This window comes from Aplidium turbinatum, chromosome 2, assembly GCF_918807975.1.
Source record: "Aplidium turbinatum chromosome 2, kaAplTurb1.1, whole genome shotgun sequence".
Lineage (NCBI taxonomy): Eukaryota > Metazoa > Chordata > Ascidiacea > Aplousobranchia > Polyclinidae > Aplidium > Aplidium turbinatum.
This window is the reverse complement of record NC_137473.1, coordinates 38355482-38380749: the sequence shown is the minus strand read 5'-3', so window position 1 is coordinate 38380749 and position 25268 is coordinate 38355482. Positions and strand designations below refer to the sequence as shown.

At 38.6% G+C, this 25268-nt stretch overlaps 1 protein-coding gene across 1 annotated transcript in view; it reads right to left on the bottom strand.

The window, feature by feature from the left end:
• Window positions 1–42: 42 nt before the first annotated feature.
• The window catches only part of LOC145765354 (uncharacterized), a 33201-nt gene continuing 7975 nt past the window's right edge, over window positions 43–25268 (bottom strand). The window contains exons 7-36 of the mRNA XM_082577159.1: window positions 24325–24498; window positions 23973–24050; window positions 23564–23674; window positions 22086–22139; window positions 21417–21524; window positions 21020–21127; window positions 20084–20279; window positions 19329–19592; window positions 18463–18671; window positions 17520–17705; window positions 17207–17384; window positions 15481–15681; window positions 14714–15016; window positions 14337–14516; window positions 12755–12862; window positions 11625–11732; window positions 11088–11222; window positions 10602–10844; window positions 10230–10409; window positions 10041–10148; window positions 9189–9305; window positions 8361–8441; window positions 7847–7963; window positions 7234–7395; window positions 6614–6870; window positions 5905–6013; window positions 4994–5185; window positions 4565–4716; window positions 3976–4110; window positions 43–3741 (exon numbers count right to left, since the gene is read on the bottom strand). Of these exons, the coding sequence (XP_082433285.1) occupies window positions 3466–3741; window positions 3976–4110; window positions 4565–4716; window positions 4994–5185; window positions 5905–6013; window positions 6614–6870; window positions 7234–7395; window positions 7847–7963; window positions 8361–8441; window positions 9189–9305; window positions 10041–10148; window positions 10230–10409; window positions 10602–10844; window positions 11088–11222; window positions 11625–11732; window positions 12755–12862; window positions 14337–14516; window positions 14714–15016; window positions 15481–15681; window positions 17207–17384; window positions 17520–17705; window positions 18463–18671; window positions 19329–19592; window positions 20084–20279; window positions 21020–21127; window positions 21417–21524; window positions 22086–22139; window positions 23564–23674; window positions 23973–24050; window positions 24325–24498 (4830 nt within the window). The 3' untranslated portion in view covers window positions 43–3465. The remainder of the gene's footprint in view (window positions 3742–3975; window positions 4111–4564; window positions 4717–4993; window positions 5186–5904; window positions 6014–6613; window positions 6871–7233; window positions 7396–7846; window positions 7964–8360; window positions 8442–9188; window positions 9306–10040; window positions 10149–10229; window positions 10410–10601; window positions 10845–11087; window positions 11223–11624; window positions 11733–12754; window positions 12863–14336; window positions 14517–14713; window positions 15017–15480; window positions 15682–17206; window positions 17385–17519; window positions 17706–18462; window positions 18672–19328; window positions 19593–20083; window positions 20280–21019; window positions 21128–21416; window positions 21525–22085; window positions 22140–23563; window positions 23675–23972; window positions 24051–24324; window positions 24499–25268) is intronic.

Here is a 25268-nt window from a genome sequence, read left to right as displayed (position 1 = left end):
TTGTCGTCACATTTTTAGCGTAGGCTACGATTTGTATTGACGTTTGTGATCATGGCCTGCTAGACGAAGCCATATTTCACTTTAGTCATATCCGCACGTGTTAGACAACAATGTTTTTGATTTTACGAATTCTTCAGAGAAAACACGTCAAGTTTCAGCAGATGTGTTGGACAGCTACAATGTTTGACTACTCCTTTCTGTCACTGCTGCGTAAAGTTTAGGGTTGTTAAATGTCATTCGAGTCCGTCTCGGGAGGGAGAAGCAGAACCGTCTGGTAAGTTGGCGGCGAAGAACGTTATTTGGTGTAGTATGTCGGGAAAAAGGAAAGTAATAAAATGGCTTCATATGACATTTGGACAACCCCTTATGCCGAGACTCAACTGTGTCATATTAGACTTGTTTTTGGAAAATCTTTCTTGCGTTTAGTTTCCACCAAGCCGTTAACCCGATATAAAAGTGGCAAGTTAGCGTACGTATCAGCATAATCATAAAGCATCAAAAAACAAACGTTAGGGAAATAATGACATTTACAAAAAAATGAATGGAAACGCTGGTGTACGAGTAGCAACCAAAATGCATAAATATTAAAGAAAGACGTGCGTTTTGCTGAGCTAGACAACCACGTAAAGCCAATTTTTAGAGCAGTCATGAATCCATGCTTGGCAATTGTCAATATAGGCTACCTTGAACCTGTTTACGTTTGAAAAATGAAACAATTGTCACGGCTTTTAAGTAACTTTCTTTTGGTACCAAGAGACGTCTTCTTTCTTGTGAAACAGGATTGTTCAGATTTCAGGGCAGGTGCGTGAAGCATCGTCCAGCTCTGATAGGCGTATATCATGCATTAGCAGTTTGTTCCTCCGAGCCGCACCAAGAGACGTGGCAACAAAGTAGGTGTCAAATGTTTGCAATATTTAATCTTGCCATTTGAAACCTTCAGATAGAAAGTTTGTTGAAAGCATGTCTCGGTGGAAAATTGTAGAACCATCGTTGTGTCCAAAACACAGATCGTGATGAAGTAAAACAAACAATTGAGTTGAAATAAATCATTTCAAATAACAAAATATTGATACACAACTACGTTACAAATAAAGCACTTTTGTTATAAAATGAAAACAATATGTTATTTAGAATTGACCGATGAAACCCCAATTAGGCTACAACAAAAGGTATTTAATTTTTATTCCACGAGAGATACTTTGTTTTTACTAGGCCTACATCACTTCAGTAGGCTATAACTTTAAATAGAAATAGCTATGTTTAATCCGACCACATCAGGACTAAGTCCAATTGGTTCGATCAAGCGAGCGGTCTAATTTAACGGTAAAATATAATCGAAAAATGGATGGATGCGAGATTAATACAAAAAATTTCATAAGAAGAGTTCAATGTTGGATGGTCCAGCGAAGTCCAGTGTATTAGCCTATTTTGTGAATAGTAAGTTGAACAGGTTTCGACAATCTCGACGTTGACGCATTCGCAAAAAAATCATGATTTTGGGTAGGAAACTTCGGCCAGCACTGCAAGGCACTCGCCATCTAATTGGAAACAAAGCGCACTGAGTCCCTTCGCGTCGTCGAAGCAGTTCAAGCGCCTGGCATCGCCTTGGTTTGCGGAAATTGGCTTGAGAATGGCGGAAATCGATCACGTTAGAAAATATTTTTATCACCTTTACAAGTGGTTACCGCAATCTTGTTTATAAACTGTTTAAAATCACTAGGGGAAGGTCGGGGCCTATGATCCCCCTTTTTGATTTAGTCCCATAACTCTTTTATTTCTGAATATTTTCACCTCATATTTCATGTTAGCATAACTTGTGATATAACCTGTTGAATCACCAAAGAGAAAATTCGTATCTTGTCAGATTTTTAATGTGGAGCAAAAAATGTAAATTTGTTGAAGTGGCTCATAGGATCCAACGCGTGGGGTCCTATGAGCCACCAGTACAATCAAAAGAATAAACGTATTTACATGAATACATCGATGAATACATTTACATGAATACACAACAACACATTTGCAAGATAATGGGACGTGATAAGTTGAATATAGAGGCTTAAGTGATCATGAAACTGGAAGATTTCCATAATTTTTAAATAAAAAGATAGTAATTTCTAATAATCACATTAGGCCTACATTTTTTTTATAAGTGACAGATTTATATAGGCCTAGAAGGCTAGAAAGTATGAAACAAATTAAGCATGCCACAACCGTGCCATCATTTTATGATTACAAGCTTACAAAATCGATCCATCGAATAGCCTATAGGCTACTAACAGGCTATTCACACAAGATCAAAAGCAGAAAAGTCAATCAAAATTTTTCTAATTCCCTTCACTCTTTTTGTTGACCCAGTAGTGATGGGTGGAGGAAGAACTATGACTACAGAGGAAACTGGAACAGCGATTTACCACGATGAGTTTTTTTAGCAGTTGTTCGAGGCATTATGGTCAGTTTTGTGAACTAATTTTTGAAATCGCTTATGTACAGATATAGCCTACATTTGTATCTTAAACTGTTAAACAAAAATTGAAAAGTACACATAAACAATTTACTATAGCCTAATCTTAACTAGCTTAAACATAAAAAATAAATAAACAACTTTCTAACAATAAACTAATTGTGATCTGAATTTCAACCAAGTAGGATCCTATGAGCCGGCCTCATAGGATCAGCACACAAGGTGGCTCATAGGTGCCGACTCTCCATATTGACAAATTTACATGTATTGACGCTAAACTATTAACTTCAATACTGCACTTCTTTCATTATTCCTTTAAAAAGGACACTACTTGTCACCAAATTAAACCATTCGAATATCTGTTCAAAAACTAGGAAGTTATAGTAAAATTTTCGAACCCCTCAAAATTTACTTTTTCAACATAAAAATAAAGAAACCCTCCTTTCGCTTCGAATTCTCACAGAAGATTGTCCTGGCAATTGTGGGAAATGCATTCAAGCATGAAGAAAAGATCTCGGCTGAAACGGAGTGGCAAAACTTTTTATTTAAAAAAATAGAGGGGTGGATCATAGGACCCAATATGCTCATAGGCCCCGACCTTCCCCTATCTGTTCCATTATCGTGAAATCAACCATGCTGAAATTGCTGAATAAACACAGCCTACTGCTCAAACAGTCTTATGAAGTTTTCAAAACACACAGACACACAGTATTTTTATAGGTAACCATGCCGTCTTCAGTGGAACATGTTTACGATTTTTTTTACTTGGATTTAACTGCTAGATGAAACGGAAAACCAGTCGGAAAACAATTCACTTTCTTACTTTGAGACAATAAAACTATGAATCTAACACTGAAAATTCTAAGATGGGTAAAAATCTGGAAACGTTCAGGCTGTTGAAAACATAAATGAATTGCCAGCCTGGACAAGTAGGTCTACAGTAGACTATGCTGAAAAAATGATCTTGTATGTGCATTTTCACCCGATGTTAAGCGTCCTCTTTATCAAACAAATATGTTTGTATGAGCGAGTTTTGTGCACACTTGACATCGGCTGACCCGAGTCCGTAAATTGCGGGCTTTCAGGGTCTCAATCGCGGGCTTTCTGAATTGCTCGTCGACCTTGATGGTGGTCAACCAGAAACTGAATTGGTTGTTGTAGTAGAAACAATGTCCTCTTGCTCCGTTGCACTCGATGAACGGAGTCGCTCGGAAATCTTGCAAGCAGGATCCAGGACTTGAAAGAGATTGACCTCCACCTTCAGCTCCGGCTGCTGTGTGCTGGAGAACAAAAATATGGTCTTCATCGTTTGACAAGACTAAAAGTACTCAGGAGGAAACAATCAAAACCCGGCATGTCACAAAAACCATCCGTGGTTATTAGCCTACAAAATTAAAAACTATCCTTACACTGCCTTGACTATCTAACGATGGAATGAACCCGAGTCGTGTGACCTCTATCCACCCCGCCATCGCTCATATACAACAAAGATTAAAGAGAGAAGTCGTTCTTACCATCGCGAAGCTGTAACCCAGCCACAAGCTACTCCAACCATTCGGACAAGTGGGAACCTCCATTGCTTGACTGTGCACCGCCATTGCTATCGAGCTGGACTCGCAAACAGAACATCGGCTGATATGCTCACGGACCTGCACATAAGATTTTTTAAATGGCTAAATTTTCAAAAGCTGAAGTTAACCTTGATTGTATGTTGTGTGACGCCAAATGACATATGTCTATCGTCCACCCCAAGCGCAGCCGGTTAAACAATGGCTTTGTAGCTACGCGAAGGAGCAGCAAGACCAAAAAACGATAGTATTACTCGCGGGGCTATGCGCTTGAACGACGTGCTTCAAACGCAGTTCTCCATTTAACGACATGAAAAGTTTACAGACATAAACACTCAATCAAGCGGAAACTTCACTTTGTCAACCTCAGGAACCGAGTTGGGTCAGTCATTCAGCCTTTTGAGTACGTGAAACTATTCCAGGATTAAGTTTCTCAAGAGGCTTTCTCAGTCCAAGGGTAAAGCTTCCCACAAACATTCATTTAAAACACATACAATTTACTACTTTATAATTGCAAAACTGTTATTATTTTCACCATTTGAACGTTGACAGGCATCATTGGTATAGGGGCGGTTGTGGAGAGCCAGTAGGACTTGTCGTTCCTTCCTGCATATTTACACACACCATTCGGATTGCAATACAGGAACGGCATTGTGCTGAACATTTGTACACACGATCCAGCTTGCCCTGTAGACAAATAAAGACTACAATAATAAAAACAACGAATAGCTACAACGTTTATATTACATGACTTTAGGTCTAAAAGGATGCAACATGAAGTAGGTTGCCGTTTCAAAACATATAAACGCTTATTGCAATAAAATATGACCGCAATTCTTAATATAGTAGGCTAGGCCATAAGAAATTAACATTTTTTTAAATATTTGTCAAGTTTGATGGCTAAATGTTACACCAACATTATGATACAAATTTCAGCTTATAAAAGAATTCAACGTCATGCTACCTAAGTCTTGTCCGTGTGCCTTTTCACTGCCTTCGATGTATAATAAACTGTATCCTTCCCAGAGCTTTCGCATTCCTACTGGGCAAGATGGAACTTCCACGGTTTGACTGTGTCTCACAATCAACTGACCAGATGGTCGGACATGACCATTGCGACCTGGAAAGCCATCCCGTCCTATGGTCCCGTCACGGCCTAAAGTTTTGACAAGTAAAAATTTATGTAAGTTTTGTCTCAGCTTCAAGTGGTAGGTCGTCTGACTCTAACTGATACTTATATTGGAAGGTCGTCTGTTAATAAATGAAAGCCGATGCAGAAGTTGACTCAATATTTCGCCATAAAGTCAATTCAAATTTACATTACAGTATCAAGCAAAAACCATAACTCGATAAAAAGTACAACGAAAGTGTCGACAAATCCTCAAAATCAAAGAGATACAAAGTCTGTGATGCAAAGAAATAATAGGATGAGTAAAAATTCTACCCGGTCAAGAATTGAACCTATCTTCTAAAGCAGGCTGGCCGGCTCATTTTCCTAGGATTGACTAATGTTTTGTAAAACCAAGAGGAGTTCAGAAATTTTAAATTTACAGAAATTTTTTCAACAAACTCAATGTTTTTATGTTTAATTAAAGTATGAAACTTGCCTATTCCAAAAGCGACAGCACATAGGTACACCAGTATTGTTTGTATATAGGCTACTGTATAATTGATGTAATTCGCTCTGCTTGGCTTTTTGCTTGGCATTGAGCACGTTTTGTAGTATTAATAGCATTTATTGTTTACTGTATATTTATATATTTAGCTAATTGCATACCTTCTTCAATGTTTTGCAATACCGTGTTCACTTTTTACAAATAGGCGATTAATAGCCTACACTTATTGAATGACAATGTTTTCAACTCGATGTCCTACCAGGTTGCCCATTAGGACCAGTGAATCCTTGAGGACCCGTGTTCCCGGCCTGTCCTGTAGTTCCAGGAATCCCATTTCTTCCCTCATATCCTGAAGCGCCTTTCTCCCCCTAGAATTATTACAGATCGAGGTTGATCAAGAAATAGAGGGCAATAGCTTTGGAAATTGACCTTTGTGCTTACAGCTTAGAAGAAGGTCAAATGTACACTATCGTACATTTTCTTATGTTCTACTCTGTCAACATTTTTAAAATTGAAGTGATTTATGTTGCAACAATCAAAGATATTCTTTGCAAACTATCACACTGAACTTTAGTCTTCAACTTTTGATTTTTGAATACGATGTGCAAACTAAAGTATTCCCTCCACAAAAATCTGTAACTGCATTATAATCTGGATTTGTTTTGACAACAGTGCGGCTTGAATTTTTTTAAATAAGCTTCACATAACTTTGCAAAGCGCTAGAAAAGTTGAAAACCCTGCCTTTAAAAATTTCCAATATATAAACTCTAAATTACACCGTATACGTTTGATAGCTTTAGGCTAGTTAAGTAAAAAATTAAAAAAATTGTATCAAAGTGTGACAATTTTCAGAAATCAAGACCAAAAGAAAGTAAAGATGGTTTAAAAATAAGTCACCTTTAAAACCTTATAAGCCCTCTTTAAAAAAAAAAAACAACAACCAACCCATTTAATTGCATGTTTATTACCTGTATCCCCATTGGCCCAGGCTCTCCAGCACGTCCTCTTTGACCTTTAATCCCAACAATGCCAGGCCGTCCGGTATCTCCCATTGGGCCGGGGAGTAGTTCTTGGGCTTCAATTGCTATTCCGGGTGTTCCTTTGTCACCCCGATCACCAGGAGCCCCATTAAAACCAGGTTTTCCAGGAGCTCCGTTCAATCCAGACCTTCCAAATGCACCAGTCTGTCCAAGCACCCCCGAATATCCAATATCTCCTCTAGCACCTGAAAAATAAGCACACAAAATACAGAAACAATTCTACAAGCTCTGGTTGCTTTGAACAAAGCACGTGTTCTTCTGTGATACCCCTCATCACATCACAAAAACTCATCACAAATTCTTATGACCTCATCACAAAAACTTAAAAGTATAAAAAAGACATAATTTAGTCTTGTGAAATTACCAAGACTTTTGGTATAAAAAGTTTGAATACAACTCTGGTAGAAACATCTGAGTTTTTATTCAAAATTTTTTTTTAAAAAACGCTTTATCTTACACTTATGCTCATTATTGAAATACGCAGTACCTTTTGTATCAACCATATTGTTTATTTGCAATAATTAACCCTGTCAGTCGCGAGAACTTACCCTTTGGTCCCTGCTCTCCTTCTGTTCCCGGAAATCCTATATCGCCAGCAAGTCCCGGAAAACCATCAAGGCCGTTGAAACCAGGGGGTCCGGTGACGCCTTTACTGCCCACTTGTCCAGCGCTTCCTTTAGAACCGTTCGCCCCATTTCGGCCAGGTTTTCCTAAATTTAAAAATAAATCTTTTCCAATAATTGCCCAAGGTTATAATTTGCAACTTGCATCGTGTGTTGATAAGAAATATTTACAATCTGAAAAGATAAAAAATGCAGACAAAACAAAATAACTTCACCGGGTTTAACATGTTTTAGTACGCAGAGAGACCTAACATAATTACAATGAACTCAAATATTTTTGATACGTACTTGAGTCCCGATGAGAAAACAAGTACGTGTAGAAAACGTTTGAGTTCATTTTAATTATGTTAAGTCTCTGCGTAATAAAACATGTTAAACCCGTTGAAATTACTTTGGTTTGTCTGTCTTTGGTTCAACAAAGAGTACTCTCTACCAAAACTGAAAAGATACAATTTAAACAAACTACTGTTTAGGGTCATGAGGTTCATCTTCGAAGAATATTATAGGCTGTGAGTCTCTGATAAAACAAAAAACATGCCTGGTTGTCCAACATCACCCGTCACTCCTCTTGCTCCTGGCTCTCCGCGTGGTCCTGGGAACCCTGGCTCTCCCGCTTCTCCTCGTCTTCCCTGCAGCCCGACAAACCCTTGTTGCCCTAAAAAAGGAAAGTTACTATATTACGTAATAGCAGAAGAATATTACGTAGTAAATGATTAGTGGCAGATCAGAGATGACATTGACAGCATTGCCAGGCTTAGAAAATCTTATGTAGTTTCAATCATCAGAATACAAACATTAAGGTTCGGTTACAGGTAGCACGAAATGTACCAACCTAACATAAGAAATATGCTGCAATTTAAACTACTTTGATGATTTGAACTTAGACACACAAGATTTCAGATTTCTGTAGCTAGCACGGAAATAAAACTAACATCGCTATACAACAGACATCCAAAATTTAAGGTAACCATACCACTTTCTTATTATTGTGCAACTCATGCTTTGGCTAGATCTGGGATTGTTTTGACGTGATGATGGAAATACCTACTGACCTGGTACACCTTCCATTCCTTGTAATCCTTGGTCACCAAGACGTCCTCGTGGCCCTTCCTCTCCTTTGAAACCGGAAAATCCTGTGATGAAAGAACAAATAAATGGACTGTAAAGACTCAAACAAGCGGTGGTTTCCTTACTTCAAGGTAACTTGCTTAACAGATTCGGCTAAATTTGTACCCGACTACTGGCTAAAAACATCTACTTTGAGATGTGTAATCATAAGATTTTTGTCCGGATTTTAATCAACAATGCAAGCCCTCTTCACTGGTTGTGGCATTAGGAACAGTCTTTTAGTGATATGCACAAAACGTAGTATTTCAAAGAACCATAAAAATAAAACACTCGCAATTTTCGGCGAAGATCTCATCTCTTGACTACATAGAAGCGAAGGAAAGGTCTTCTTAATCTAGAATAGACGAGCTTACCAACAGTAAGAGAGCTCAAAAAAGAAGATGTAAAATTCAAAAGGATCCTACATGTTGTTACGGTTGTTCAAATAGTGCATAATCGCTTAACCCCGTAGCGCCCAAGAAAACAACTCAAATTTTTTGATTTTTTTTTCAAAAAGGTGAGGTACAACCAACACGGAATATTTAGTGGTAAAATGTGTTGCAAATGTGCAACATTAGGCTATAGAGGAGAGGGTCAATTGAGAGTATTTTTTGTTTCATTTTTTTTACAAATATTCAGTATACTCTTTCAAAGCCATGAACTTTCCAAAATTTTTTGTTGCATATATGCAACGTAGGGCACTGCGAGATTAATGTGATTCACGACATAGAAGACTTGGTGAGTAGATTCAAGCGATAAGAAAGTATTCTGACCTGTTGCTCCTTGATTGCCAGCTGGTCCGGGCCTGTTCCTCCGTCCCGGTCTGCCTTTTTCACCCGGTTGACCTTTCAATCCAACGAAGCCGGGCTGGCCCGGGTTTCCTACTGCACCTGTAATGAAATAATGCATTGATGGCCAAAGCAAAAGCAAATATACAGGAAACAAAATGAGGGACGGCAACTGTTCGCGTTTTATAACTGTTTTATAACTGTTTTATAACGTTTTTGTAAAGAAAGAACAGCTGTATTAAATAACCATATTGTTGTTATAGTGTTTGCAAAAATGCAGCTTTTGGTTGGCACGTGCAGTGATTGTAATTTTTTCACTCGCTATCATCTATTCTAGACCAAAAGCGTTTCAAACAGTGGTAGAACTCCATTTTTGGTGAGGTTACGTCAGCTGCAATGTATGACTTTATATCGATTGTATGCTTCTAATGAAGTTTCTCAAGTTCCCACGGTTGTGCCATTTCATGAAAACTAACAAATCGAACAACTAAAGTACAGGCTCAAAACGAAAATCGCAAACAGTAATAAAATCAAAACTATCATCGAGTTGCGCTTTGCTTTTGCTAAGATCAACAAAACATATTCGATTCATCCCTCTGCAAACTCATTACAAAACTTTGTGGATCGCCAAACTTGACTGATCAATTGCTAAAGTTAACTTTAGCTCTTATACTGTATTTGTTTAGTTCATGAATGATACAGTAGTTTCTGAAAAAATATGCAATACCAATTTGTGACTTATCAGTAAATATTGCAATACCCGAATGACAAATATAGCTGAAATAAAACACTTCGGAATTCTTTAAATAAAACTAAATAACCTGATGACTTACGAACCTTTTACGCCTTTAAGTCCATCTGACCCAGGTTGACCGACTGGGCCTGGGCGACCTTGACGTCCAGATATGCCAAAAATCCCCTTTTCACCCTTACTTCCGGGTTCACCTGCATGTAAGCAACATAAGTTAGCGTTTCAATGTCTTCTTGCGCTCTTACAGTAAAGTTAAAGCAACTGATGATTCTCACCAATTGATCCCGGATTTCCCTCAGATCCTTGTTCCCCTTTCATTCCAACTACACCATGAGCTCCTCGTCTTCCGTCTGATCCAGGCTTTCCCTTTGTTCCTACTCTTCCATCTTTTCCATTTATTCCATTCACACCATTTCCACCGGGTCTTCCTGGTGGGCCTGGTTCGCCTATCACTCCTATAGATGGTGCAACCAAATAAGCACTGCATCAACAACTATTCAACAAAATATGAACTATGAAACTTACATTAAAAGCTAAAGTCTATTGAAATTTTTTTATTGCACTGTCAAACTGCGTTTACATTACACATACAGTGGTCAGTTGTTGAACTCAAAACATGTTCAATCTGATCATATGCTAAAAGATACCTTTTTGTCCGGTAGGTCCCACTCTTCCTACTATTCCTGGTCTTCCTCGCCTCCCAGTAACTCCTACTATTCCCTCCAAGCCAACAATTCCTCTTGGTCCTTGCTCTCCCTTGTCTCCCTTTTGTCCACGTGGGCCAGGGCGACCGCCTCTGCCATTATTCCCTCCAAGACCTCTTGGACCTTCCACACCTGCAGGTCCTTGCTCACCTTTGTCACCGGGCTTTCCTACAACTCCATTTTGACCTAAGGATATACAGAGTTGAACAAAATTAACCGCCTATGGAAATTAAATTTTAGTTCGGTTACCTAAACTACTCGTACCGAATTTCGATGTGATGACAATTTGTTGTCACTTTGTTATGTTCATGCTCTGCAGCATATGCGAGTGGGGTGTGATACTTTTGAACCCTTTGGAAATTACGGCTTACGGCAAAAAATTTGTAAAAAGTTAAAACTTCTTAAAATTTTGAAACCTAGGAATCTTACCTGATTCCCCTTCGAAACCAATATCCCCCATCTCTCCTTTCACCCCCGGATATCCCCTTAAATCCAATAATTCACCAGGACTCATGAAACCCTTTTCACCCTTAATGCCTGGGGCTCCTTGTGGGCCTGGTTCACCTAAACAATATATTGAGTGAACAAAGGAGACAAAGAAGAAAAATGAAGCAAAGATGTCAAGTAAATACAAACTTCATTCAAATAAAAGAACCAACAAAGAAGCCAATTTTTGCCACGTCAAAGCATGAAATGATTGACAGAAACCACAACAATAATAATTTTCACTCAAACAAGATTAAAACGTTTAATTTATAGAAACATGTGAAACATTACGATTGAACAATCATTAAGTGTGGCAGCAGTAAGAGTAATAATCGTGCACATCAATAATTAACTTAAACCCGACTAAACATTTCACCTGCATTTTGTCAAAGGCATCAAGTAACAATAATGTAGTTATTGAGAAGCAGCTTGCTCGAGTATAAACAAAGAAACAACATAGCATCACAATTTTTAACCAACCTGCTTGACCTTTGGCTCCAATCAGTCCTGATATACCTGGTACACCACCAAGCCCTCGTGATCCTGAGGGCCCTGGACGTCCGTTACTTCCCGGAAATCCTCTTGGCCCTGTATGATTAATAATAATTTTATAATTGTTTATGATTAAGCTATTTTTGTTTTGTGCCGTTCAATTTAACTGAGCATAAATATTGGATTCGATGACTGACTGCCCGGAAAGCACTAATGTTTACAAGTAGCTCACAGATTAGTTTACGGGAGTAAGCAAACCATTGTGATAAAACATAAGAAGACTTGAACTAATACAGCTTGATAAGATGCAGTATGCTCAGGCCGCATCTACTTACTATTGCGCAACAAAGTAAACTATATAGCCCACTACCAGGGATTCCATTTAGTTGTCAGCACAAAGCTGCTCACACAATCACAAGCAAACTTCAATCAGTCGTTTTGCGTTGCTCGCCATATCAATATGAATCGACGCTAGCCATTACTATAAGACTCTACCGCACATATGTATTATCGGCAATAGTGGTTGTTTAATTTCTATCCACGCATGAGAGAAAGCATAACTACTTCAACGATATGAGTAGAATGAACCAGAAAGTAATAAACCCCAAATGCTAAAACCGCTGCCTTTCTACGTTATTCCACTACCGCAGAATATCTGTATGCATAAAATGCACTTGATCATAGTTGACACGCAAACGTGTTCGTCGAACTACAAGTACAGTTCAGAAAACCTCTATTTGCTTTAACATTGGATGATGGGAATCCATCACAGTCACGTGATAATAAACTAGAGGTTGTTTGTCGTATCCAGGCTTACACCCGGTGGTTGAAGATTTTAGATTAAGTGAACGGGAAGGCAAGAAAGCCAATCTTCGTGTCCACCTTCAGGCATGCTTTTAAGTGTCCTACCAAAGACACAGCCGCATGCTCTTGAGCGGTGTCGAACCGGCGACCTTTCGATTGCCGTTCCAAGGCAAGAGGTTGATTGTGGAAAACAGATCACACAATAGTTTACTGCATAAAGTGCATATTGCTTAACAATTCCACAACTCTGCTATTGAGTTAAGTTATTTTTTTTTGCTTTCAAAAACCTAGTTTAGGAACCTATTATATCGCACCTGTCAATCCAGTGTTTCCTTTCACCCCGGGTTCACCAGGATACCCAGGTCTCCCAGATCTACCATTTAACCCAGGAGGACCATTTTCACCCTTTTCTCCATCCACACCTTCAAAAACAATATAAAATACAGTCACCCTGAAAAGTTCGAGATTGTTGCTGTGTACATGCATGGAGGTAAACTAATGAGCTAGGTAATCAGGGTTGAAGTGAAGTCAATCCTTCAAAAATGTTATCCTCGGCCGCGTGCACTCTTCTCTTCTGGGGTGTAGGTAAAAACAGCGCTCTCATTCCAGTTCAGAAACTACATGGAATGTTGAATACAATTATTTTATTTTCAATTTGCGGACATAGTTACGAACTTGCAATCTTTGTTGGTGCAAAAAAAGCTTAAACCGTAGATGAGGGGTCGGTAACCCCTGGCACGCGTGCCACTTGTGGCACGCCAGATGATTTTTCATGGCACGCCAAATGATTTGACGCCCACGTAATAGCACCTTAAGAAAGTGCAACCATTGCATCACCAACATTATTATTACATCACTAACACTAGTGCTAAATAAATGGCTGCACACATTTTCACGGTTGTCAGATTGGCCCTTTTGGGGCCAAATTTCACAAACTTGGCCCTTTTTAGAGGCAGCTGGCGCAAAAAAATTGTTTGGCCCCTTGGCTCTTTGTTTTCAATATTTGGCTCTCTTTGGAAGCAGTTGGCACATACTATCAAACTAGCTATTTAAATGAATGTCTTTCGGAAATTGAGACTGAAAAGTGTTATTACGATTTTTTAGACAGTGCTTGGTGTATTTTATCAAAAGTTATCTGGACAATGTTTATGCCAATGCCAAAGATTCGAGTGGAAACACTGTAGAAGATGAAGATTTGGAATTGTTCTTATAGAATGTAGACTGTGTTGTTGTAATGTTGTGACGTTATTGACGTTGTTAACGTTATTGTGTATTATTAACAACGTTATTAACGTTATTGAACAATTTGGCTGTTTTTTACCCAGTTTGGCCCTTTTTTCGACGTTGTTTGGCTCTTTTTCTTAAAAGCTGTCTGACAACCCTGCACATTTACAGTAGGGTTGCCAGATTGTACGCTTTTACGCCCAATTGGGCTACTTTTGATTTCTCCGGCGCCAAAAATTTGCGTTGGGCGCGCTTTTTTGGCTGGCGCCCAATTGGGCTACTTTTTTTTAAATATAATATAACGTTTATGTAAAAATTGTATCATGTTTAAGATTTTTACCTAATTCGTAGTTATTTCATCGAGGAGCAGCGTTTTTGGAGGCCTCGGACAGGCAGGGTTAACAATTTGGTTTAAAGATGCCAATTTTCATCTCATTAAAAAGTGACTCTTATGACTGCATTCGATGGTTTCCTATAAAGTTAATAAAACAAATTTGTTTCTTGTCTGTTAACTCACTCAACTTTACTGTTTAATTTTAACATCAGATAGTTGCCAGTACAAAACCAAACATACTAAAATGTTTGGCACGCGAGTTGTTGATATTTTGTTATTATTCATAAACTGGCACACTGCATACGAAAGGTTGCCGACCCCTGCGTAGATGATGTTACCTGGAAATCCAGGAAATCCGATTCGACCCTTTTCGCCTTTCAACATGCCGGTAGCAGCCGGACCTGGAGGTCCAATTTCACCATCTGGCCCTCTTTGACCTTTGGAACCTCGAGAACCCTGGGGTCCAGGTGGTCCAGATGGCCCTTCGCGTCCAGCCAATGGGCTTTCACCGTTTGCTCCTGAAATATAGATCTGGGTTTTATAAAAATTGTTACGAAAGGTGAATATCAGCAAATACAAAGTGTTTGATATATTACTGTTGCCTATTACTGTTTGATATAATTACAAAGATCGGTTACTTTACTTCTCTTCCATCTTATCTAAAATCTTTAACAATTACCAATTATACGGCGGTGTACCCTAATGTTAAACTGACCTTTTGTCCCAGGCAACCCAATGTCACCAGGTATCCCGGGTATTCCGTCCAATCCAGATAGCCCGCGGGGGCCGGGTTTGCCTTCAGGGCCTGGTTGGCCATAGTCCCCTTGATCTCCAGGCGGTCCATCGAAGCCAGGGAGACCAGGAGCCCCGACCTTCCCTTGCTCTCCCTCAACGGACTCTCCCGGTTGACCTGGTTTCCCATCTTCCCCATATTCTCCATCTTTTCCACGAGGACCTATGCGGCCTTCTCTGCCGGGAAAACCGTCGATTCCAGCATCACCGCGAAGTCCCTTGTTTCCTGAACAATAAACGGAATTTCTGCATAGTTACTTATAGCCTAGGCTTTGAACAAAACAAACCAGCTGCGAATCTAATTAGATTTTAAACTGGTTCAATACACACAAAACCTATGAGCAACAAGTTAAAAGAACCGTGTGGTATAAGTTGTATTGTACGTGGTGTGGTGATACGATATGTTAGTGTGGCCACACCGGCTATTGCACTACAGCGTCAAAAGCATCTATACAAGTATGCAAAACTACCAGGAATAACCTTCAAAGCCTTAGTCAGACCAAAGTTAAACATTCAAAACCAAACTCAACGCATAAGATGTTTTGCTTCCAGCCCATTTCAGACATAATAAACATGCACGAATCCCATGTTCATTATACTGTATAGCAATTAAGTAAGTATCAAAATCTTAAATTTGATTCACTTAAAAAGGATACTTGACTGTAAAAATTCAAAAGTCTTTTAACCCACCTTTTGGCCCCTCAGCGCTTGGCAACCCTGCATCACCCATGTCTCCGGGATTTCCATCTCGTCCAGGTGGCCCTTCTGGTCCTAAATCTCCCGGAAATCCTTGTCTACCCTTTTCTCCAGTTACACCACGCTCCCCAGGAAATCCAACATCGCCAGTTTCTCCTTTGGGGGCGTCTCCTACTATTCTTTCTCCTCGTAAACCTGAATGACGAAATTATAAGAATATCTACGTCATATTCTACTTCAGTTGAATGGAAAGCTCTATTTGTTGTGTAAGAGAGGTTATTATGTCAACAAATAAAGGACTCAAAACGTTAATTCAACCAAAACGCAATGAAACTAACGACCTTAATAATTTGCTTACGATGCGAAACAAAGTGCATTGAGGAGTTTTAGTTGATATGCACTCTATTTGAATCAACAAACTAAAAGTTGTGGGCTATATCAAGAAAACTACCACATTAAAACTTACAACTCGTGCTATTCGCTAGACTCTAGTCACAGACAGAAACAAATTAGTGCGTCATATCAATTTTGCTTTTTTAAATGGAAGCTTTCTGCAAAACGCTTGTTTATTGAGTCAGTCTTAGCGATGGAGTAATGCCAAGGGAGATGCACACGGTGGCGGTGGGACACCCCTTCAAACACTTGTCAAAGTATTGTGTTCATTAAATCACTATCGTCAAAGTAACCTTTAGAGCCTGTTCCACCCTTTGCGGGATCGTCAGAATGTGACGTAAACAAGTGATGGAAACTCTCAAGCGATTAGAACAAAACTTGTTGGTTCATCCTATGCAAGACATGTCACTGTCTATTTTTTTTTAAACGGAACGTGTTAAAGCACCGAAAAAGCGGTGATAATGGCGTCACACGAAGCGCATAAAGTGATTAAAAAAAATCAAATTGTTAGAAAGAAGAGTGATGAAAACCTTTGACCCAGTCACTATCTGTTATACGTGGTTTCATTGTCTCAGACGCTTGATCCAAAGATGTAGCTCAATTGATTATATGATATAATATGATAAATGTTGTGCTAGTCAGAAACACTGTGCATTTTTTTTGTTTTATTTGCTAAATTTAGTATTTAACGATAGCACTTTATTTAGATGTAAAAGTACTGTATGTTATTCCTGAAGAGGACATATTGTGATGTCGCAAACGTTCGAAATTTGTCACCATGTAGTTTTCTCGTTTGACTTCTGTAAATTATTGGAATAAACTTAAATATGTTAAATTTGATTTCGTTGCTGGGCTTCGTGTGCTTATGGTTCAACAAGACAAACTCTTAACCAAAGCTCTATCATATACGACAAAGACATGAACACGCAAAAATCGGTCTCTTCTGTTCGCTCTCAGACAGCTTGAATCACAAGATTAATGACGCAAGTGGCGAAAGCCGAAGTACGACGCTCGAAAGGCCGCAGAGTTGACATCACTCCCCAGACAACAAAATCCAACATTTTTACATTAATTCAACGTCTGCGGAAGTTGAATCAATGTAAAAATGATGGATTTTGCTGTATGGGTCAGAGCATGCGGCTGCATCTTTTACAAGACACTTAGAAATGCTTAGACGTGGATATGAAAATTGGCTTCTTTGCCATCTCGTCCACTTAATCTAAATTTTCACCCACATGCCACAAGCCTGGATACGACAAAAGTTGATGATCTGTAAGATTTATTTTCACTTGCAAAATCTTTTATTTATTATGGAGCTGTGTTTCACCTCTTTGTCCTGGCAACCCCGTCGGTCCTCTTTGTCCAGGACTTCCTTTTCTACCTTTCAGTCCTATTGGTCCAGGCCTCCCAAAAGCGTCTCTTCCCGGTAGTCCCATACGTCCTTTTGGCCCTTCAAACCCAAGTAAACCTCGTTTTCCAGGTTTACCAATGAACCCCCGTTCACCCTAAAATAAAATTAAGTTTGTGTTACTAAGGATATTAGGATCCAGCAAGGAATGATTTTAATTAAAAGGAAACAGTATTTCTAACTTACAAGAGAGAAAGATTTCGCTTTAGTCCCTATTAACATAAATCTGTACCTTTTCTCCTGCAGCTCCTCTTCGGCCATTTTGCCCATCCTGTCCAGTCAACCCAGGTAATCCTTGTGGGCCCTGACCCCCTGGTGGTCCCATTTCACCCTTTTCACTTGGAATGTCATTCGGAACTGTGGCTTGAGAACCTTGAAACCCTTTTTCACCAACAGGTCCTGGAGGACCCCGGCTTCCCTAAACAATGATATTGGTGGTTGGAAAGGGATGGCATTTAAATTTGTACCTCTGGCTTTATTTTAAAATAGTTCCATCAACAAACAAGCCTGTGACACAAAGCTAAAAAGTTTTAGATTTAAATTTAAAATGAAACATCATGGCCACCTGAAGATCCGGCCTGATTTGTCACATTTTGCAGATTTTGATTACGGCTACTGCTAGTGCTTGACTGATATTTTTTGAGATGTTTTTACTTTTTGCGGTTTCCTAATGACATAAAACTTTTTTGTTGCCTTGGGGAAGCAGCAGCAAATGAAAAAAAGTAAGTTAAAAAACGCTAAATCAGACTGTTATTGAAAAATTAACAGTCTGACTAAAATCTTCGAAATCAAGTTTTCTTTGTTTTTCAACATGTGAGGATGTTAAAACCTATTGTGTCATTTGGGGAAAAGAGAAAAGAAAGCGTAAAAATTTAATTTTTAGAAAAATTTATTTAAACGTTCGCCCAAAGTTAGAAAAACCGGCAAATTTCTGCAAAATGTGACAAATCAGGCCGTATCTTTAGGTGGCCATGAAAACACTTAGTTCAGATCAGAGGATTCTCATATTTCAATTTTCGTATACCCTTAGCTGACATTTTTTAAATTGTATTTTGAACCAGTAGGCCTACCTGCGCATTCACTGCTCAGCTAATTTTAAATTATTCAAACTTGAACCATTAATAAATATAACAAGTTCACCTATTTCTGAATGAAAACGTTTTTGGAAAACTTACATCGTGCCCCATTGGGCCATCTTGTCCTGGCTCTCCTGGTTCTCCGGGTTCCCCAACCTGCCCATCAAAGCCACGAAGTCCAGACACACCCTTGAGTCCCTGTGGTCCTGGGAGTCCAATTTCACCATTTTCTCCCACCGCATCACTGCATTCGCATTCGCCACCTTTGACTCCCTTTGCTCCAATGCGACCCAAAAGACCGGCAGGACCTAACATTTGAGTAAGAAATACAATTTCATGTTATTTTAAGAATTTGCAAAAAAGTAGTGTTAGAAAATATTGAAAACAACTCCAGGTAGTAATATTTCACTTAGAGCATTTTTACTGTGTGAATGCAAAAGATCTTGTCTCCGAAATAAATTGCAAAAGATACCAAAAGTGAAGATACAAACAAATCATTGTGTAAAAGAAGCTATCTTATCAATGTCGTATTAGTCGTTGAGAAACAAATTCTAGAATAAAAATGTAATTTGAAAACGATACCGCACAGCGTTGTGGTATGTAAACTACTGTAATACTGCTGGACTAGAGTGAATACGGACCAGTAATATTCTATAATAGACCGGTAGGTAAGCTTTTCAAGATGCAGTATTTTCAGTCCAATTGGCTTTGCAATACAAAGATTCAAAGCTTCAACAAATCGTTGAAATTAGTGTGTGAAATTCCTGCGATTATTATGGAAAGGGTGTCATCATCGTCATCGGGGTTCGATTTTTAACGTGCAAGTTTTGCAGGGCATTTCTACACTCGTAGGCCCACTTCAAATGACTGGCTAGCTGCATGCATGGCAGATTGTACATCAGCTCTCCGCTTCACACGATCACAATCAGAGAAAAAAAATAAACAGAATATTTGATATCACTTACCAGGCAAACCTTTTTGACCTCGGGGTCCTTGAACTCCAGGGGGTCCCGGAGGCCCTACCAATTCTCCATCAATCGGAATAATTTTTCCTGGTCCGCCTGGTGTGCCCCGAGGCCCTGGTTGGCCTCTTGGACCAGCGTCTCCAGCAGGCCCATCAACCCCAGGTTTTCCAGCATGTGATTCTCCTGGGATTCCTCGATCTCCAGGAAGTCCCACCACACCCTGAAGACCAATTGGCCCATTTTGACCATTTAATCCATTAAAACCTACAAAAAAAGATCTGCTCTAAATCAAGTTGCTTTAAGAGTTTAATGTTATTTTTTATTCACCGACTTAATATTTACTTTGGTCTGCATACAGTTTTACTTTTTTAGTTTTATATTTTCGTTTTACTCTTATTTCTTGTGTAAACTGTGTCGTTTACTTGTTTTTAGTTTCAGTTAGTAAAAAAATTGAACAACCCTATACATTCATATATCGTCATGGAACGCGTGATAACAAACCTGAAAAGTATTGTGCAGTGTATAAAAGCAATCAAAAATGATATGAATGATTTAAAGTAATTAAATAAGATACAATGGACATTTTCAAATGGAGGAAGAATCTTCTCCTGTTGCCTGATTAAGAAGTGAAAAAAAGGAGATTAAAGGAGAGAGGTGTACTTAATGTTGACAACAATGTTTAGTTTGTAAATTTTGTTGCCTGGTCTTTATAAGACAATTCATTAAACGAACAATATAGGTAGAATGGTCTTCACCTTTAGCTCCTATTTCTCCTTTTTCTCCAACTCCTGAAAGTCCTGGGTTTCCCCGCAATCCATCTTCTCCTGGAACACCATCGTCTCCCTGAGGCCCGTCTAACCCATTCACACCATCTTCACCATATGCACCTTTCATTCCTTCGACCCCTTGAGGACCAGGCATCCCCTGGGGACCTGATGGTCCTTGCAGTCCCTTAAAGACAAAAATGTGATATGCTAAACATTTTAGTTGATTTTGTCACTAGGAATATGAAAGTGAACTAATGAGCTGTTGGTGTTGACCCACAAAATTTAAATACTTGTTTATTGCTACCACCATTTCTTGAACCAGATCTATTTACTTGAAAAAGCACAAATGTTTAATAAGTTTCGACTTATTTTCACCTTATTTTAATACTGATATGTAATTAATTTAATATCAGAAACAGCAGAAAAATTTTTCTCTTTTATAAACTTTTTGAATAAGAGGACATCTGAAGATGGGTTTGCATGTCCAATTGTCCATTTCCATGTTTTCCTTGTGCTGCAATAATTGCGACTACGCAATGCTCATCCACACTATCATCAGAACCGGCAAACATAATTTCTGTCATTTACATTCAAACTACAGCAATTATTAAGTTTGTCTTGCAGTCCTTTCTATTTTGTTTATCCTTGTCGTTTGTTGTATCGCATCTGTGATCGCAGTGTACCGTACCGTATGTTATCGCAATGGGCGCAAATAAAAGCATGAATATTATTATTATTATTTGTTTTTGTATTTCGTAATCTATGCACGTTTTAAAGAGTTTGAGAGCGTTTACTGTCTTTTACCGATCATTGGCGCCCTTGTATAGGCCTATCGATTGTTGTAGCTTCATACTTTCTTTTTTGAAACGCTGTGATACTTAAGATATCGAAACTTGATTACTGTGCAATATTGCTTTGGCTTACCATTTGTCCAGGTTGTCCAGCTGGCCCTGGTAGACCTGGCATCCCGATCTCCCCCTTCATTCCTTGCTCCCCATAAATTCCTGAATCGCCTTGATCTCCTTGTTCACCCTAATAAAGTTCAGATTTTAAATTGGGACACTATGCAACAGTTTTGTAGAAATTTAAAAGGCATTTATTTTATCAATATCAAACACGCTTCTGAAAACTTTGTCTGGTTTATGCCTTGATTGTCAATAAGTGTGAATTCACGCTCTAAGTTTTGAACGCACTTCGATTTTGAACGTAATTTTTTAACAAGAACAATTGAACAACAAACTATCAAAATATCTATAAACTATTAATATTCAAGCTTGAAAAGTACAAAATGGATTCAAGACCGTTAAAGCATAATATTTACCTTCTTTCCATCATTTCCATTAACACCCGGAACTCCTGTAGGCCCCCTCCGTCCAGCTGGTCCTCTCACTCCCTTTTCACCTGGATTTCCGGTCATTCCGTTATACCCCTAATAAAAACATTGCTTTGCACTTACGTTTGTTATCGGTTTTCTTTTGCGTGGCTATAACATACTGTACAGTAACAGTAAATACCAGGTATGGCTTCCAGTTATGAGATCCTACTTTCACCACTGATGGTTAAGTCAAGTAAAAAAAAAATTGGTTACTTTACCCTTATCAGCACCACAATACAACAACGCAGACTACTGCGAATGGTACATTTTAGATCGATTTAACGTCTGCTTAAAAGAACCAATTTTACCAGCTGGATGTTGAGTACGGTTCATGGCCTATCAAAAACACGAGGTTAAGCTGTGTCATGGAAAAACATCTATCATCCAATGACATGTACACAAGAAAGATTGACTTCTTTGATATCTTTGTAATCCTGATCTTCACCGGCAGGCGAAAGTCCGGTGTGGATCAGAAACGATATATCTTTTTTTTAGTCTTGCTGTTTGACTTTTTCATTGTTACAAAAAATAGCTGATCAAACTAATATCAATAACAAGTAGGCTGCTGAAGGATAGTTTTTACGTGAGACTTAAAATAATATAACAATTATTTACAGGTTGTCCTGGTGGTCCATCAGCTCCAATCTCTCCGGGCTCTCCTATTGCTCCCTGAAACAAGTGTTATTATTCCCTTAAAATACAAACAACTAATGCAGAAACAATTTTTTAATTAGAAATTGATATATGGTCAACCTTAGATCACTTTGTTTTTTTTAACCCATATCCTCCTAACGTCAGTTTAAACTGACGGCGCAGAAGAAGAGTTGCAAGCATTTTGATGCGGATAGGAATCCAGTTTTTGGGTTAATCTGGTAATGAAGTGTCTAGCTAATTGTTTGATCCCTTTAAATGCTGAGTTAACAGGACATTTAAGCATTTTGGGTGTCCTCGGAGGACCACTTATGTTTTTTTTTTAAAAAGAGGACAAATCCTCTTAAAAGAGGACATACGATAGCCCTAAACACAACTCTAAGACACAGTTCCAATGCATGCACATTGCACACGCAAACACATGCACATTAATTTTTTCTTTGTTCGTAACAATTTTTATTCATAGGATTAACTAACTACAAGTTGCCTACTGCGTCTGTATCAGAAGTTAATTTAAAAACTCTTTTCGTATGTAGTAGTAGTCTAAAAAAACAAAACATGTTGGCACATAAAAGAGGTGTAACGCATAAATTGCATTCGGCCGAACAGTAAAAACACCAACTTTTAATGAGGTCACGAGCCGGATATATGGAACAGTTTTAAATGCTTTAGCGATCTAAACTATTGATATTTTTGTTTGTTGGCTTATTTGTGAGTTTGGATTTGAACATACAATAATGAAAGTGACGCAATCTTGCATTGTTTCACCTGTACCCTCTTGCTCTTAGCGTCAGTTTAAACCGACAGAACTAAAATCATATATATTAAGCCCATATTTTACGAAAAAAATATTTTCTCTCGAAAAAAGCTACCTTGAAGAAATGAGAAAAAAATCGGATTCAGGAGGATATAGGTAAAAACAAAAGGGCTCCATTTTACATCGATTCAACGTAAGAATATAAATGTTATGTTTGGCCAAACAAGTGTCTTTAGGCTACCAATTATAAAAATATTCTATTGCAGTATCTCTTCCTTTTCAAAAACGTACTATTAATAAAAGTATGATTTCTTAGAAAATAAGGTAATCAATTTTATCAAAGTTACTCTTTTCTTCGGATGAAGAAACCTTACGTAATGTACTTTTTGTAGGTTTCAAATCACTGACGCTGAATTAGTCACTGAGATTGCTGGGTTGATATTTCTGCTTAAACTATACGCAAGTATTGTTGTCAGTCATTTTGCTCATACAGTATAGTGCCGCTGAATGAAGATTGCTTATTAAAAAGCGCAGCTCAGCTGCTCCAACGTTTACAAGTCAAAGTGTTCATCATTTGAGGCGCCAAAGTCAATTTTTCTCATTTAACCCCTAAGATACCTACAATACTTTTAAAATTTAAATTTAATGGAGGTTAAGATTTTTTTTATGGAAAGTTGTTTAGCACCTTTGAACCATTTTGTCCTGGAGGTCCGGGCAGGTCAGAATCGTAGTCATCGTTACCGACTCCGCTTAAGTATCCAGGAGTTCCTGGAGATCCTAAGCTCCCACGATCTCCCTGTAGAAAGAAAAAGATGTAATTAGAAAGAGATGCGCGTTTTTCGGCTTAATAAGTCAATATTGTACGTTTAAGGTTCCAAAATAATAGTAACATACCTTGATATCTTAAAACAAACGTTAAAAGATAAAAAGCATGCTGATTTTAAAAATCTATGATCATAAACCGATTTCCAAAATCGCAACTTCCGTTGGGGAGATATGGATTGATATAATTTTCTAATGGCGGTCAAGAGCTTTTGTTTACAGGTTATGCAATGTCAAACATTTTTATTTAAAACGCTACAAGTCATGCTTACTTGTTCTCCTTTTGCACCCTGATTTCCAATCCCAGGGGCTCCGGTTGGTCCTTTATCTCCTTTTGGTCCAGGTGGCCCCTTAAAGTGTTTCATACAAATTACATAACTGATGAAAAAACATTTTTTGCAAAAACATGGTGAGCTGTAGCATATGCCTGTAATAAACGCAATAGCCTAAACCAATTGTCCAAATTGTTGTCTATTTGGTTGGAGTAAGTATTGCACACCATCTTTCTGTACTAAGCACTTTCTTCCGACATAGGTTAAACATTAAACATCCATAAGATATGTTGTCATTGATTAAACGTAAAAAGAAAAGACTGAGGAAATCGCTTGTGTAACAGTGGCTTACTGGTGGCCCTGTAATCCCGTCGTATCCCATTGGACCCATTGGGCCATTCTGGCCTGTTTCACCAGGGTAACCTCTAGGTCCTATTGGGCCATCATCGCCAGCTTTTCCCTTTATTGCGTCTTCAAATCGGAGAAAAGCTGGTTCCCCTTTTCCTCCCTTCATTCCTCTTTCCCCCTGCAAAAACAGAAAAACGGTTATGCGGCAGCACAAGTCGTTGTAAATCAGTTTCAAGTGTTTAACGAATTCGTTTCAAGATAGTCAGTTGATTTTAAGTGCGTTTAGTAGTAATTGGCTATGCGTGGATATAGTATGACAGTTTTATGTCATTAGCATGATTGAAAAAAAAATCGGTATGCACCAAAGTGGTCAGCAAGCCCTATTGAGAAGCATGCTGACCGCTTGGGTGTATGACTATAGTGCGTAGTACATTCGTATACTTCATAACTTGCTCAAATACTAAAACAAGAAATATAATATAAATAAGCTGTAATATAGAAAGGAATGCTCTTCCTGGCAGCCAGCATAAGGCCTATTAACAATCGGATGCCGGCAAACATAGACTGAGGCTACAATATATTAATTGTAAACCACATCACCAAAAGAGCAGTTACTTACTGTACTATGACGTATGCTGTCAGAGGTCTAATACTAGTCGAAGATTGGCCATGTACTGCTTGTTTGTCGTATCCAGGCTTACACCTGGTGGTTGAAGATTTAGATTAAGTGGACGGGAAGGCAAGGAAGCCAATCTTCGTGTCCACCTTCAGGCATGCCTTTAAGTGTCCTGCTAGAGACACAGCCGCATGCTCTTGAGCGGTGTCAAACCGGCGCCCTTTCGATTGCCGTTCCAAGGCTCTCACCACTCGGCTATGCAGCCGCTATGTACTGCTGTTAACCAGCAATAGAAGAAAATGCTTTCCTTCATACATATTCTACTATAATTT